General features: G+C 37.8%; 2 protein-coding genes across 3 annotated transcripts in view; both read left to right on the top strand.

Annotated features, from left to right (window-relative positions):
* Positions 1-15441, top strand: part of LOC108045211 (integrin alpha-PS1) — a 56783-nt gene that overhangs the window by 24852 nt on the left and 16490 nt on the right. The window lies entirely within an intron of this gene.
* LOC108045213 lies at positions 5050-7848 on the top strand. The gene has a single exon (XM_017124444.2). The coding sequence runs from the start codon at positions 7318-7320 to the stop codon at positions 7753-7755; it is 438 nt and encodes a 145-aa protein (XP_016979933.1). The 5' UTR covers positions 5050-7317; the 3' UTR covers positions 7756-7848.

The following is a 15441-nucleotide window of genomic DNA, read 5'->3' as shown; positions in this document are numbered from 1 at the left end:
GCTGTGCGAAAATCAACTGACCAACTGACCGAAAATCGTTGCAGGCTACTGTTTAATTCCCCTTTTGTTTGCGCCCAATCGAGGGGAAAATCAAAAGATGGAATGGGAAAATCCAGGGGGGGGAGGGGGAGGTTTGACACAGACGGAAGCGTCAACATCCATTAGCCACAGGCCAATGAGCCAATTAGCCAACTGCGAGCCATTCAACTGCCACCCCCAAGATCGATGGAAAACAAAAACCACTCGAAACCTAAGACTCAAAATGCAACTTCAACTACGCCCGCAAAAGGTGCACTGCAAAAAATTGCAAAAAAACTATTCCGAAATAGTTTTAGCGCAAAAAAATAAAATATAAGTAAATGTATATACTATACGTAGTTATGTTATGTAAACATATCAAAAACAATTTTCTAAAAAGTGTACAAAAAATGATTATCAAATTACTAGAAAAGATTTTGAACGTAATAATAGGAAATATAGATTTAGGCACATAAGGTCTATAGCTATTTTCATGGGCTTATAAACAGATATAAGCTAACTGAAATTAAATCTATAGATTGTAAAAACTTAGGGATACCAACTTAAATCCATTTTCGATGGCAACTTTTTTCACCGTGTCCCCAGAGGCTGAGCTGTCATCACTTTCGCTGTCGCCCGAAGGAAAATCTGGCCAATTACCCGAGGGGCGGAGAAGGGGGCCCGGGATTGGGATTGTGACTTTTTCGAACCTTAGATGGTCAGCTTTAATTAGCAGCCGGCGACAATCGAATCGCTGCGAATCGAGTCGAATCGAATCGAATCGGATCGCAATGGATCGATCGCTTGCGCAGTTATTTCATCAATGACATTTAAGGCTTCATTAAAAGTCCTGCAAACGGGCGTGACCTTATTTGGGGCGGTGGGACAGAGACAGGGCGATACAGGAACCGAAGGGAGTCACATATAAATAGTATTGTGTAAAAGGAGGATCTCTAAGGCCGCCGCATAAATTTCATTTGATTGGAATCCACTAACGAGCTCAGCGATGATCGCGTGATGCGATTTATCAATTTAATATTAAGACAAGCAATATATTAAAAAAATAAAAAACAAACCTTATAGCAATTTGCTCTATGCTCCATTTTCCGTATCTTATCGGGTGTTTATGTTTACCTCCATTATGACGGGGATTAGGACATCACAAATGAGTCAGTCGCATGCGTGAGTAATTTTCCGCCAAATTTCATAACTGGCAAATAGAACATTCCATTCATGGAATCCTAATATTGTGAATGGAAAATGATTTTTTAATTAGTTGTCGACTGATTCACCATCATAAGGGGAAATAACATCATAGAAATTGGTCATCAGTATAATATTTTTATCGCGTCTAAGGGATCTTCTCTTCTCTGTGACATATCTAAATAAAAAATGTTATTTTTACCTTATCAACATTTTATTTTTGCCTTATCATTTTGAATTACTTTTTCTTGCTATAACTGGCTACATCACTATAGTTTGATTTTGGCTTAAAGTCATTTATTATTATTTGAGTTATTTTGATGTTAAATATATCAAACTTGAAACTTAATAAATCTAATAAGGCTTCGACAAGGTTATTTTTCAATAAAAGCTTAAATGTGGTACATGTATGAAAATGGGTTTGTTTCATTTAAATAAGCGTTGTTATTTCTTTAAGAATTTACCTAATAAAATATGAATTTTAACGTTTATTGCTTTAGCAAATGACAATTGAGAATAAATATTTGTTTTAAGGTTTCTAGAGATTTCTAGATTGGCAAGGAAACTTCCCTTTTAATAATAATTGTTTTTAAGTTCTTAAAGATTTCCGAGAGAATATTGAATTGGTTAGGATAATTGTTTTTAATAATCCGAAGACACCCCAAAAATTATAATAATATAAATATTTTTCGGGGATCGTGTCACGGCTTTGTGTGCCATCTCGATGGAGCAAATTCAGCTAAGCATCTTCTGGCCAGGCTCCTGCCATCGCCATCTCCAACTCCATCTCCTTCGCGGACCCCCTCCGAAACCCCCTTTGCCGCCGCCTGTGGCAGCACCATTAAAAATGGAAGTTGCTCTCGACCAGTTGGCTCCGCTGGGCTGTTGGCCAAGGAGCCTGCCTTGGCCACGTTTCGTTAGCCCGTTTCGCTTTTACTTAACATTTGAAGCCTTCGCGCCGCTAATTGGCTGAAAATACCAAAAATGGCAATGCATGACGATTCCTCTGGCACAAGGAGCAACGGGGATTACGTGGTGGGAATGATGGAGGAAAGGCATGTGTGTCCATAGGAATCGCTGTTTGGGATGGTCTTTGATCCAGGTGGACCATGGCCAAGTCCCCTCCAGCCTCAGAAATGGTGGACTTACCTATGAGAAACAAAAGGGGTTTAATTATATAAATATTTCATTATAGATTTAATATATTAATAGCCTACAAATAAATAAGAAACTTAAAATACCATATTCTAATATTAAATGGATATCAATATGCTTTAATGTATTCTTCATAGTTATTCACTTTCATGTAAACTAAATAAAAAATACAGATAAAGACAATTTAATATGTATATTTTAAATTTTTTTAAATGAAAGACCAAGTAACTGATTTTAAGGGCTACATCTTTAAAACCTCAACTATTTCGAAAACAAATTCCATGTGAAATCAAATTATACAAAGTTCCTCCCCGCAATTAAGAATATTTTTTGATAAGCAAATCACTAAATTTTGAATGATGGAACTTACAGATGCCTCCATAGATATATCGCAATGTTTAAAGGGTTTTTATCCGCTCCTAATTGACAGTTCCCGCGCCCAATCGCATTTCCAGTGGGCGTATGGCTTTGTGTGTACTATAAATATATAATATTTATTCGCTGTTATCGATTGCGTGGGTAGCCGCACCAGAAGCGTGGGTGCAAAGCTCAAAAGGCTGGCAGCATTATTCTTCCTCCCAATGGAGGAGAAAAACCGAAACTGGCAAATCGCCGGGCGTGCATCTGCAGCATGCAACTTCGATCCGCGATCCAACGATCAGTGTTGCCACAAAATTTGTCTCTACAATTCTATTTAACTGGTTTTTTTTTTACCAATTCCACTTTCCTGCCGTTATCTTATCCAGGCTAAGATATTGGCAGACCTTCGAGCCCTTCAAATGGTATTATCTTAAGATATTGTCACATTCCATGCTATAAGTAAGGGCTTTTACAAAAAGTAGTCAGTTTCTGTACAGGTATATATATATATATACAATTACAAAGAGCATTATTTGTAAAGCTGTTTTATGGAGCAGCAACTATTTATCATTAGTAACCCTTTCATATCAGTGGTATTCATAAAAAAAGTAATTATATTAGCATCAGTTTTAATGATTGTTTATTCAGCTTTTAAAGAAAAGCAACACTTTATTATATCAACAGATAATTGAGTGTCAGGGTTTAATTATTTAAAATACACAATAAATAAAAAGCCAATTTTTTTAGTTTTTATTATTTTATCTGAAAAGTAGAAAAATGGGTTACAAAATATATCTAGTAATTTAAGCTAAAAAAGCGCTAAGTATTCAGCACTTTCTGGAGCTTGGCTTGGCTTTCTTTCTTCTTTGGCTGCTGCAGCTTGTCGTTGTCAATAAAAAAGCGATGGCAAACAATTTAAATTTGAATTTAAATTAGTCGCTGCTGCGTCTGCCAGCAACACCAAAATAAATATCTAAAATGGGGGTTAAGAAAGGGTGCCTTGAACCCCGATATTTATATTTGCATATGCGATTCCCTGCTGCGATTCCCTTTAAGTTGTTAACTATTTATTAATAACAATATTTACTATTCGAAATATTAATTGAGCATTTTCCCCTCTTCTTTCAGGTATGTACTGCTTAACCCATTAGCTGCAGCTGTGATTAATTAAGGCACAACCGTTGAGATGTCTCATTGTGAGTTCAATAACAATGCGGTGAATGAGAAACAAAAAGAAAATAAATACCGGACCCCACTGACAGTTTGCATTTAAATGTCAATCAGGGCCACAGAAATACGCACAAAAGAAAATGCTGACAGGGACATGGACATGTCGTTTACCATAGACTATACTGTACCACACATATTTGAGGAGTGCGGGTGGTGCTGATTTTAGTGGCAATCGCAACGGTGGTGGTTTCATTAAGTCAGCCGCTTAATGCGATTTTGACAAATAAATTCATCAACACTTCCGCTGACAACTGGCAGATGAGGCAGCCACACAACAGCAACTGCTGCAAATGCAACAGAAATTGCAACTGCAGCAGCAACATCATGCACATTAGCACCGAAAGAAAATCCACGAAAATTATCGAGCCATTTGGTAGCGAATATAATATTATATTTATCTGATTTATGGTTTTAAAAGCAATAAATTAAAAACATATAATTATTTAATTTATTGTTCAAAATTGAAAAATCAAAAATCACGATGAATAGAAAACAGAAACGTTGATGAACACAATTTTATATTTTACATTGTTTAGTTGTAACCAAAAACTGAAATTCGTGCGTTTTTCTCAGTGTCTAACTTCAGCAAAATGTTAACAACGGCAGCAACAGCCAAACGCATTTGAATTTCAAATTTGAGCACATTTAACGAGCATTCGCTTGGACAGGACAGCAGTTGTAGTTGTTGCTTTTGAGTGGTTTTAGATGGGGTGATGGTTGAGGGGGTGGCTGGAGGGGAAGGGGGGGGGGGTGGTGCACTGGGTTAGCAGCCACTGCGCTTTGTTCGCCATTTATTGTTGTTGGCCTGCCATGTCGACGCTCATCAGGCTGACAGCTCTGGCAGAGCGATAAATTTGCCCAGCACCCACCGCTGCACCACCGCACCACTGAGCCACCAAGTTAATACTGCACCACCAAGCAATTTTGCACCACCGTGCCAAACCAAAAGCACTCAAATTCACTGGAAGCTCGGCCGCTCAAGAATTCACAATGTTAATTGAGCATGCAAAGAGATCAGATTCCACGCTTGCAAAGCCCTTTTTTTTTAGCACGTTTAAAAAATAATTTAACCTTCTTATATTTTATAGTCTCCCACAATTTATATTTGTTTTTAAAATATTTATTAACGCTTGAGATTTCTTAAAATACATATTCCAGTTAGCTTTTGAAAAATGTTAGAAATTATAGATACAGATTTCAAAATAAAATCAATGAAATCAAGTATTTTAAACAACACAACACCTTAAAACGGTGTCTAAAAACTTGTTAACCAAAAATGAAACAAATTTTTTTGGTTAGATCTGAAGAACTCCCACATTATTCTCCCCTTTGAATTCTTCTTTTCATCAGATTTTTTTTTCACTGTTGAGTGTTAGCTGTTGCCAGTTGGAGTTTTTTATGTTTTTTTGGGTTCTTTTGCGTCCCCAATTCGCAGAGTCAACAGAAATATATATACGGAAACGTGCAAAACTAACCGATATCTGAATATCGGAGGGCGCGAATAAAGCATTTGTTTACCAGCCCTGGAGAATTCCAGTATTTCAGTATCCGTGTGGGTGATTTCCAGATAAAGCTAGGAGCGATCACAGTCACCCATAAAAGTCAGCGGTCCTAATGAACTTGCAAATGTTTATGGGGCGGTCGGAATTTCCATTGATTTTCAGATCTTTCGAATTTATAAAAATTTGCTTTGATTCCAGACTCAAAGATTATCGCAGTTCACGTTAAGGCCAACCCACACTTAAATTATTATTGCTAAGTTCTGAATAAAATCTGTTGAGATAAGCTATGAATGACAATTTTTTGTACAAGACTTAGAGAAGTTCCAAATGGAAGAGAGATTCTCAATAGAAGTTCTTTGATTATACTGTGAAAATTGGTTTTAATAGATTTAAATAAAAAGTACTGTTTAAATTTTAAGATTATAAATCTTAGAGTTATGAAGAACAGTTTTTTGAGTTCAACGACACATACAAATTTATGAGTTAGTATTATAAAATAAAAAAAAAAAAAGATTAAAAATGATCTTTATTTTGCATACATTGTTAGTAAATAAGAAAAGTCCAAGCCAATGTTCTCAGTATTATTTAACAAAAGCCTTAAAACTTTCTGAATCAGATCTGTTGTTTGATGGTTTCCCAAGTGGTGGGCTACTTTCTGAGGAGCGGCAACAGAGGAGGCTTTTGAAAAACAACTGGCAACCAAAGCAAAACCAAATCGAAACGAATTCAAAATTGATTACCTCCTCCGGATGCGATGAATTTCGAATGATCGCAGCAACAACAAACGAAGAGGCCCCAAAAATAAACAACTGCAAAGGCATTGTAATAAGTACACTTCAGCATGCCATCCATAAAATGAGGCGATACGGATTAGAGTTCAATCGCGATGGACATAACAATTATTAATACCCCGCATCCACTGAAATTATTTGTTTGCCTTTCACCCACTGATAGTGGCTATCAGGAAGCAAATGATGCCGCATGGCCCCCAAATGGTTGACCCACTTACAATTTTAAAGGGGGAGCAGAAAGTATCTGGGATGCTATTCCATTTTCTATGTTCTATATCCATTCGGCAGATGTTACCCTAGCCCTTCTCTAACGAAAGATACTTTATTTGCTTTATCTTTTTAGGATTATTCAAGAGTTTACCATATTTTTAAATAAATAATATTAGTTTTACTGGTAAAAAAAAGCATTAAAGTTACGTGGTTTTGGTGTTGTGGCAGGCTATCTTGAAAAATATCTGAATAACAAGCGAATATTTCTTGAAGTTGCGGTTTCTGTTTGAACAGCTGCCAACTATCACAAACCCTCTACCTTTCTCTATCTTTTTATCCCCATCTCTCTTCGATAGCATTTTTGGGGTTTTTTATGCATTTTAGATAAGACAAAAAAATATTCGTTGATAAAATCACGTTTATCCAAAGTTTATGGGTCTGCAAAATAATTTAATATCCAGTTGCTATGTATGTATTTCATAGTATTGCATTAATATTGTTTGCAAAAGTAAACACAAATTGTGCAAAACTTAAAGCCCAATTTTTTGTTATCTTGCAATTTTAATTTAACTTACCATTCTCTTGTTGTGAACATGAAGACATAATTTTTTTCAGTTTCTTATCTATGGTAGCTAAAAATATTATACACAATAATGTTGCGGATTTCCAGGAAATACATATTTTTTTAAAAATAATAAAGATTATTTTGAATAGCTTTGTTCAATGCTCTAATTTCGGAGAATTTTTCAAACAAAAAAAAAGAAACATGATTTGGGAAAATAACTAAGCTTACTTGGAAAAACCCATCGGCCACAAAATTTAGTATTGGCAATCAGAAACACAAAAGCATGTCAGAGGAAAGTTCACAGAGCGGAAGTGACGGTGGGAGCGAAAGTGAGGGGCCGGAAACGGATGTGGAGCAGGCCAGGATGAGTGGATCCTCCACGGAGCATCTGCGGAGCAACATGTGGCTGAGCCTGCACCATTTCGCACCCGGCGCCGAGGAACCGCTGCTTAGAATCTTTTCGCGCTTCTGCTCGGTGTCCGTGTATCGCCAGCGGAGGAAGGGCCTGGAGCTGCGGTTCACCTCCGCGGAGCACCTGCAGCGGGGCGTCCTCATGGCCAAGCGCCTGGTGGCCGGACGGATGCAGCTCCGCTGGCACTTGGGTCGCCTCGACCAGGATCCCGACGCATCTGTTCCTCCTCCGGGGGGCAGGAATTCGACCGGCGGACTGAGCGTATTCGGCAAACTGCGAAGGGCGTTCGCCAACTACTTTCAGCAGTAACATTGCTGTTCCAACGAGTTCTTCCGGTTCTTATTTTTAATTTTACCTTATATCTTAAAGCAATGCGAATACGATAATTATGAACATTCCAAACTTGCGAATTTTTAATAGAGCCTGGTATTTAGTCAGCAAAAATTCAAAGAAAACTTATTATTGCAGACCTACATATGTATAATTTCATATTTTTCAAATCTTTTGCTAGAACTTCAATGATTAGAAACTAATAATATGCAAGTAAATCTTTTAAAAGTCTTGTATATTTTATAACTAACATATTTATGAGCCCCTGGAGTGCTTAGACCCTTTGGGGTTAATAAAACTAGTCCCTTACAATTGCCAGTTAAGGCCTGAAAATGAAATGTGATTTCCACCCACATAATCCATTTCATTTAGCAACGAAAAATCAACATAACTTATCCTCCATTCAATATGGAAATTTAAAACCCAGACAACATGTTGCTGATCACATAAAATTCTCGCCAAACCCAGCCACCCCATCCATTTCCCACCCCCTGCAGAAGCCCACATAAAGCCAAAATTTAATGAAAATTTTTGAAAAAAAAAAATTAAAACAACAAAAACCAACCATAAATAAAATGCTCATATTGCGGACTCTTCAATTAAAACTCATTAACATAATGGCCTAAAACAGCACTCGACTAACTGCTGAATGTGACAAAAATAAAGCAATAACAGTGGTGTGGTAGAGGGGGGGTTTTGTCTGGGGGGGTAGCCTGCCTTCAAAGTGAATTTACTTGTCAGTGTCGACGCATGTAATTTATGCAAATTTTATGCGCACACCACCAAAAAGCAAAGCACCAAAAAAAATAAAAAAAATTAAGTACTGCTAGCGAAAAACTGACAAAGACGGCGAAAAACCAGAAAATAAAAACATTAAACGCAACGCACGCAGAATTGTTTTTTTTCTTTGTTTTTGTTGCTGTTTTTTTTTTTAGGGGGCGGAGGGGTGTGTCGTTTTCATTTTAGTTTATGGCGACATAATTAAAATTTATACGACTTACAGCCCGCATTTACAGGGAAAGAGAACACCCCTTTTTTGTAGGTCATTACAGTGATAACACGGCGATAATACGCCCCTTGTCATCGATCATGCTTTATCTTATCAAATAAGGTAATACTTCGTAATCGAATATAACGTAATCATTGGCTAATTATGAATTTTACCATTTAAATGTATAATATTTTATGGACTTATACTTAAACGTCTAGTTTTTGACATTGGAATTGTTTTTTCGTTTTTGTTTAAATTTCAAATTATTTTGATAGATAATCTATTATTTTTTTGTCTTAGCCAAGACCCACTGTACTTAAATGAATGGCGACAAAAATGATGTCAATTTATGAGCTGGAATTTGAAAATCCTGGGTCACTCCTTATCGCCCCTCTGCTTCACTACTCGCTCCCCTTTTTTTTGGGGCACGACGCCTCTCTCCATCCCTTTCCCACCTGCCGTATTTCGCGGTGTGTGGCCGTTCATGTCAGCCGCCGGCATCTCCCTCTCACTCACTCCTCTGCCCTCTCCCTCTCGCACAATTCTTTCAAATTCAAATCTAAAGCCAGACAAAAACAACACTAAATTATGAAGGAGAAGACTCCTATTCTCCTGTCTCTTTTGCATGCAAATGCACGGAAAGAAAAACCTTAAGAGTAATTAATACATAAATAAATCGATTATATTACGCAATCCTGGTTAACATACTTTCGATACTTTAGAAAATGTAATGATTTAAATTTCCCGAAAAGTTGAACAGTTAATGATAATAGAGCACATTTTTCTCTCAGTGTCCTGTGGCATTTCTTCCTCTTCATCTGTTGCTGTTTGTAATTTACCTGCCTGCCGAGTTGTTTTGTTTACCTATGCCGGCATTTCCCTCTTCACCGGCTATTGCTCACCTTTCCCCCTTCTCCACGTCCTTCCTTCTCCTTTTTCATTCTCATTCTCTTCTTCTTTGCCTCCTCCTTTTTCTACACTGAAAGAAATCATCTCTAAATATGTATACACATGATATCATTTGGTTATGTAAATAATATTAAACAATAATATATAAAATTGATTTGTCCAACCAAAATGATATCTTAATAGATTAAACTGATATACGTATCATATACTTTTTTCTTTCTGTGCGGACCCTTCTTCTTCAGTTGCCTTCCACTTAGCGACCGCTATTAAACGTCATTGTCTCCAAGCCTTCTTCGCCTCTTCTTCAGCTTCTTCTGGATATATGGATATATGTACATCTGTATGGATATACATATGCGTGTATTTGTTTATGGTGCGGCTTCGTCTTTGTCATGAAAGGATAATAAAAAACGAAATTATGTTTAAATATGGCCATCCCCTCTATATCTCCATATCTCCTGCCTCACACTCTTTTTTGGGGCATAGGCGTGTTAACGTTTTTATTGTCGCCATGTCGGTTCCCATAAATGTGCCAGAAAAAAACACGAATGGAAAGAGAGATATTCGGGAACGACATACATACATATACCAACCTTGACCTGTTCTCCAGATTTTCTCCTCCTTCTCCTTTGAAATCATAAACTAAATATCATGAAATTTATATTTCAAAATAACCAGGATCTTAGCCTATTTTAATTTGGATTTCAAAAAAGTTACAATTACAACTAAGTAAATAAATGGCAATAGGTTTTAATTTTTGATGCCAACATAATATTATGGTCCCTCGTATAAAACTAAAGACTGAAATCATAGTGAACAGGTTACCATCGATTAATTGACTTCGATTAAGAGAAGCACACTCCAATCTTCTAATCTCTCTTCCGTATTCAATGTTTAAGGCCCATATCGCAAAGAGTTAGAAATTAATTGGATTGCTTCCATTAACCGGCAAGCGATATTTATCGTTCAGTTTATCGAATTAATCAAGCATCATCCTCCTCCTTCCCACTTTTTCCCCTTTTGTAAAACTCTTGATCTTTGCTAGGCCTCCAGCAACAACAATTTGTTTACCAACAATTTATGAGCGAAGCGAGTAAAAGTCAAAAACAGGGAGGCGAAGAAGTACAGTCTATCTTCAATAAGTCGGAACTTGAGGAAATATTCTCACCCTTCCCTATTTTATTATAAACTAACTAAACATATATCAGAAACCTTTTATTAATGCCTAGTACTTATTTTTAATAGTCAGATCTCAATGCAAGTTAGGGTGTATTCACTGTAGAGATCAAGTCAAGCCCGAAGCTGCGCATGCGCCTTTGCCAGAGACAAATTTCCGAACGCTGATCCAAACGCTTGACCTTGCCATCAATTCTCATAATGGAAATGGCTAGTGAGTGCGGGGGAAATGAAAATGGAAATGAAACCGCTGGGCCGCTTTTTCCCAACAGAAACAACAAAGAGAAAATCCAAATACAAAACGCGATAAGCTGCAAAGCCGCGGGCCAATTTGTGCTACTTGGGTTACGTTGATGGATCAAGGGGCTGTGGATCCCACAGTTGCACTTAGAAAAAAAAATTTATAAATAAAATTGGGTTTTCTATAAAGGGTTATTTAAACAATAAGCTTAGAATATAAAAAAAATGGAAATTGTAATTAAAACAAAATATTTTGAAGCTCATTTTTTAAGTTCAAAAATAAGTGGATAAATGTTCTGTAAAACTGGAGTATAATTTAGTTTCGATGGAGTTATAATAAGTAATAATAAAAAAAAAAAATAGGTTGAATACATATAACTACATATTACTTATTCAAGTTGAAAATAAGTTTATTTGTAACTAACCTTACTCAGCTGAATTTTTGTCTGTGTAGATGGGTGAATGTATCGATGGTGGGTTGGCGGTTTGGTGCGATGGGTAGCTGGGCTCGATGGGTAGGCGGTTAAGCGGGCTACCGCGGCAATTTAACGCTCCAGAGGTTACACACATACCATATGAAGCATATGTAGATCAGCGAGATATATATGTACATATGCGAACAAACATCTGCATCTGTGTTGACCCACAATTAATCAAAGCCGCACAGCTGCGGACAACGCACGAATTTTGGGCAGAGTTATCAGTTAACACTAGGCTGCATTTCCTGTATCAATTTCCCATTTGGCTGGCCAAATTAACGAGCCGTGAGCGATGACCCAATCGAATGTGGAACGAGGTTGGGCCGACGAAATGCGCAGATCGTACATTTTCCCAGAGCGCTTCTTTAGACCTCACCCTATTTTAATTTCAACTTAATTTGGCCAGCCGTTAATAAGTATTTGTATGGCCAATCCTAAGTTGGTTAACTGGAAACCAACGCGGAGTAGACAATTGTCAATAATTCATTTTATTTAAGGCTACTATGTATCCATAAAATTTCTTTCTCGTTAATTACGCTAGGTTAAGTTCAGAAGGCACTGAACAGATTCCAGTGAATACAAATAATAAAATAAAAAATAATAGATGAACTTAAATGAATTTAGCTATTATTTATATCTATTATTATTTTAATTCTGCCATAGTTATTGTGGTGGAACCTAACACAATGGGTAGTACTCCAAATGGACTTAAAGCCCATTCAAATGGTAATTATAAACGTACTAAATAGAAGGCATATATTGTGATCTCATACTAGCTGTTACGTTGTTAGGAATATTGTGCTTAGTAGCTTTATTTAATAAGATATTCTAACTGAAATTTATATGATAATAAGCAAGTTGTATGGCCAAGTGAGTAAATATTGTATTAATGTAAGATTTATTAGTATAGAACATTTCGGCCTAATGGTTGGCATTTTCCCGCCAGCTTTTTGGGAAGCTTCCGCACTTTTTAGCGGCGCCATTGAAGGCGTCATCAACTTGGCCAGATCCCCACTTCAGTTTTTCTACGGCGTCTTGTTCTGCGAGTTAATGGACACATTATGTGCTTGACCCTCGGCGGAAACGCGTGCCTGCCTCCCATTATGGATTTAGATTGGGATTTGGATTTGGATTTGGCTTTGTGCAAATTGAAACATCCGCGGATGTTAGCTAATGGGATCCGATATCTATAACCGAGCAACAAATGATTAACAGCCCCAAAAAAAAAAGAAAACAACAAGAACCCTTGAGGGCCTCTGGTTTTCCTATGATTTCTGGGCATGACTTCATTCGGACAAGTAATCTCCGCGGCTTTTTTTGGACACGCGCGTCATGGCGACACCTTGACATGCCACGCCCACCCAAACATCGCCGCCCCTCCCTCGCCACCCAAACAATGGATGACTTAACCAAATCCCATCAAATTATGCGCATTCGGTGACTGCCCGTCTTGAATTTTAAGCCGCGGCGACCCAACACCTCCACCCCCCTCCCCACACACAGAAAAATGAAAGAAAACCCGAAAACCGAAAAAAATTTATTGAAGTATGTTTTTCGCTGTCGTTTGTCGGATGTATTTTGTAGTTTCTGAAGTGACAAATCTCCCGGGTTATTGGGTTGGGTTAGGTTACGTTGTGTGTTGAGGGATCCGATGATGGAAGGCCATACTCTGCAGAATGGATTCAAATCATATGCAGCGGATTGAAAGGAGTGGCATAAACATGTATAGGGTTGAGTTGATCGGAGTAATACGAAATCAGATGCCTTGAAATGCACGAGAACGAAATATGAAGAACGAATGCCCACATAAATGCTGTAATGGTTATAATAATATAATATTTTTTCAGGGAATGGAATGGAAAGCGAAATATATATAAAACACTGGGGGAGTAAAAGTCGAAATATTATATGAAACAAGAGTGTTTTGATGAATCGAAAGAAGTTTTCTACATTCGTAGATTTCTTTAAATATTTATATTTCTTCCTTCCATTGCTTAAATTCCACTAGACCCACAAACTTGATGGATGGGAAGTAAAAGTCGAAATATTATATGAAACAAGAGTGTTCTGATGAATCGAAAGAAGTTTTCTACATTCGTAGATTTCTTTAAATATTTATATTTCTTCCTTCCATTGCTTAAATTCCACAAGACCCACAAACTTGATGGATGACTTCGACATTGAGCCCATGTGCGAGTGTCAATCGTCATCGCAGTTGTCGACTTAATGCGCAAATTGAATTAGGCAATGGTAATTCAGTTGCTTCTGTTGCTATTGTTGCCGGCTTTCTGTATTCGTAATTTGATTTTGGTCACTTTGACTGTCAGTTTACAGGCCCCCGAAACGCAAGGAGTGGGCAATCGACAATGGACAATGGACAATCGGCAATCGCATTCCAATTTGACGCAAATGCTGCTGGTGGCTACACAACACAGCCTCCTCTTAGAGTCTGTGGCACTACAACTTCTATTTATTTCCACTTTTCAAGACAGCTGCAGGTAAACGACACCGCATGTCGCCTATCTTCGATTCCGATCGGACAGGTAACAAGAGTTCGGTTCAGGTAGAGAGCTCGTCCTCCGATAACTTCATCCTGTCGCAGCAGGAAGTATCCTGCGAATCACGCATCCCGCTCTCCGCTGATTTCCCCTTAAGGAGGAAAACATCGAGAAGGACGTGACTAACGCCGATTGGCCTACGGGCACAGGGGCATAATTAGGCCCGAACAACATCACCTGGCAACACCTCAGCACAATGACTTTGGGGCAAATGCCTCACTGCAAATATCAAATACTCGATAGCCCAACACTGAGCGAAATACTTTGATGCCTTGTCTTAAAAATCTAGCAGCTGCTGAAATGTTATGAAAGTTATAGAACCGAAATACTCTTTTAAAGTAGCTCAAACTTAAGAAGATTGTTCTCAATTTTGAATAGCATTGAAGATTTAAATGTCTCATGATTATTAAACAAATGTTTGCAATTTCGGACTTAGTAATAGAATTCTTACTCTCAGGAAAAGAGTCATAGCTAATATCATATAATATATTAAAACAAACATAATATAAAGTCACCTCAGTGTGATAACATATTCCATTTAATTGGTAGTACTCTCATCTTATCGCACTGACGCAATTGGGCTAGTTTTCCAAGTGAAATCGTCGGAACGTATGCGAAATCGGAACGGCATCCGATTGCCGGAAGCAGATCGATCCTAGATGGAGCTCCAGACAGATGAGACATCCCACTTCCACTCCCAGCCATAAATGTACCATATCTTTGTCCCCAGCAGATCCATAAATATATACGGGGAGGGGGAGGAGGAGGGGGGGTTCGACGGGGTCATGGGGAGACGAAAATGAATTGAATTTTTGTGGCTGGTTTTGGGGCAGACAAATGATAATAAATAAATATGCTGAGAAGTGGGTTCGGACGATGCTGCACCACTTGGGGGAAAATATTGGGGATTGGGCGAGGGCGAGGGCGAACACTTGGGAACACTTGTGATAATCATGACTAATAAGATACACAAACAGAACGAGTCTGAGCAACCGAAAAATAAGAATGAAGGCAAACACAGCTGGACCAGAAAGGGGCTCCCAACTCAGACAACAAAGTATGTACTCACAATTCTGGCAAATGCAATTCGGGAAGTTACTTCTGTGGAAGGGGGTTACGAAAATAGGTCTGAAAAAAAACACCGAAGGGTGTGCAAGTGGAAAAACCAACTATGCATATTTAAAAAGCCCATTATAACTTTAAATCAAAAATTAAAGTTCTACAAGTTTCAATATATATAAATCAATACATTACATTCTTTGTTAGAACATGTTTATATCTGTTATTATAACCAAAACATTAAATAAGCCAT

The sequence above is a fragment of the Drosophila rhopaloa genome, unplaced genomic scaffold (assembly GCF_018152115.1).
Source record: "Drosophila rhopaloa isolate 14029-0021.01 unplaced genomic scaffold, ASM1815211v1 contig_3, whole genome shotgun sequence".
NCBI classification, from domain to species: Eukaryota; Metazoa; Arthropoda; class Insecta; order Diptera; family Drosophilidae; genus Drosophila; species Drosophila rhopaloa.
The sequence above is the reverse complement of the archived record's forward strand: the minus strand, read 5'-3'. Positions and strand labels throughout refer to the sequence as shown.

What these genes read in the sequence shown, in the direction of transcription:
- LOC108045213 (XM_017124444.2), top strand. Translation starts at nt 7,318, where the DNA reads ATGTCAGAGGAAAGTTCACAGAGCGGAAGTGACGGTGGGAGCGAAAGT.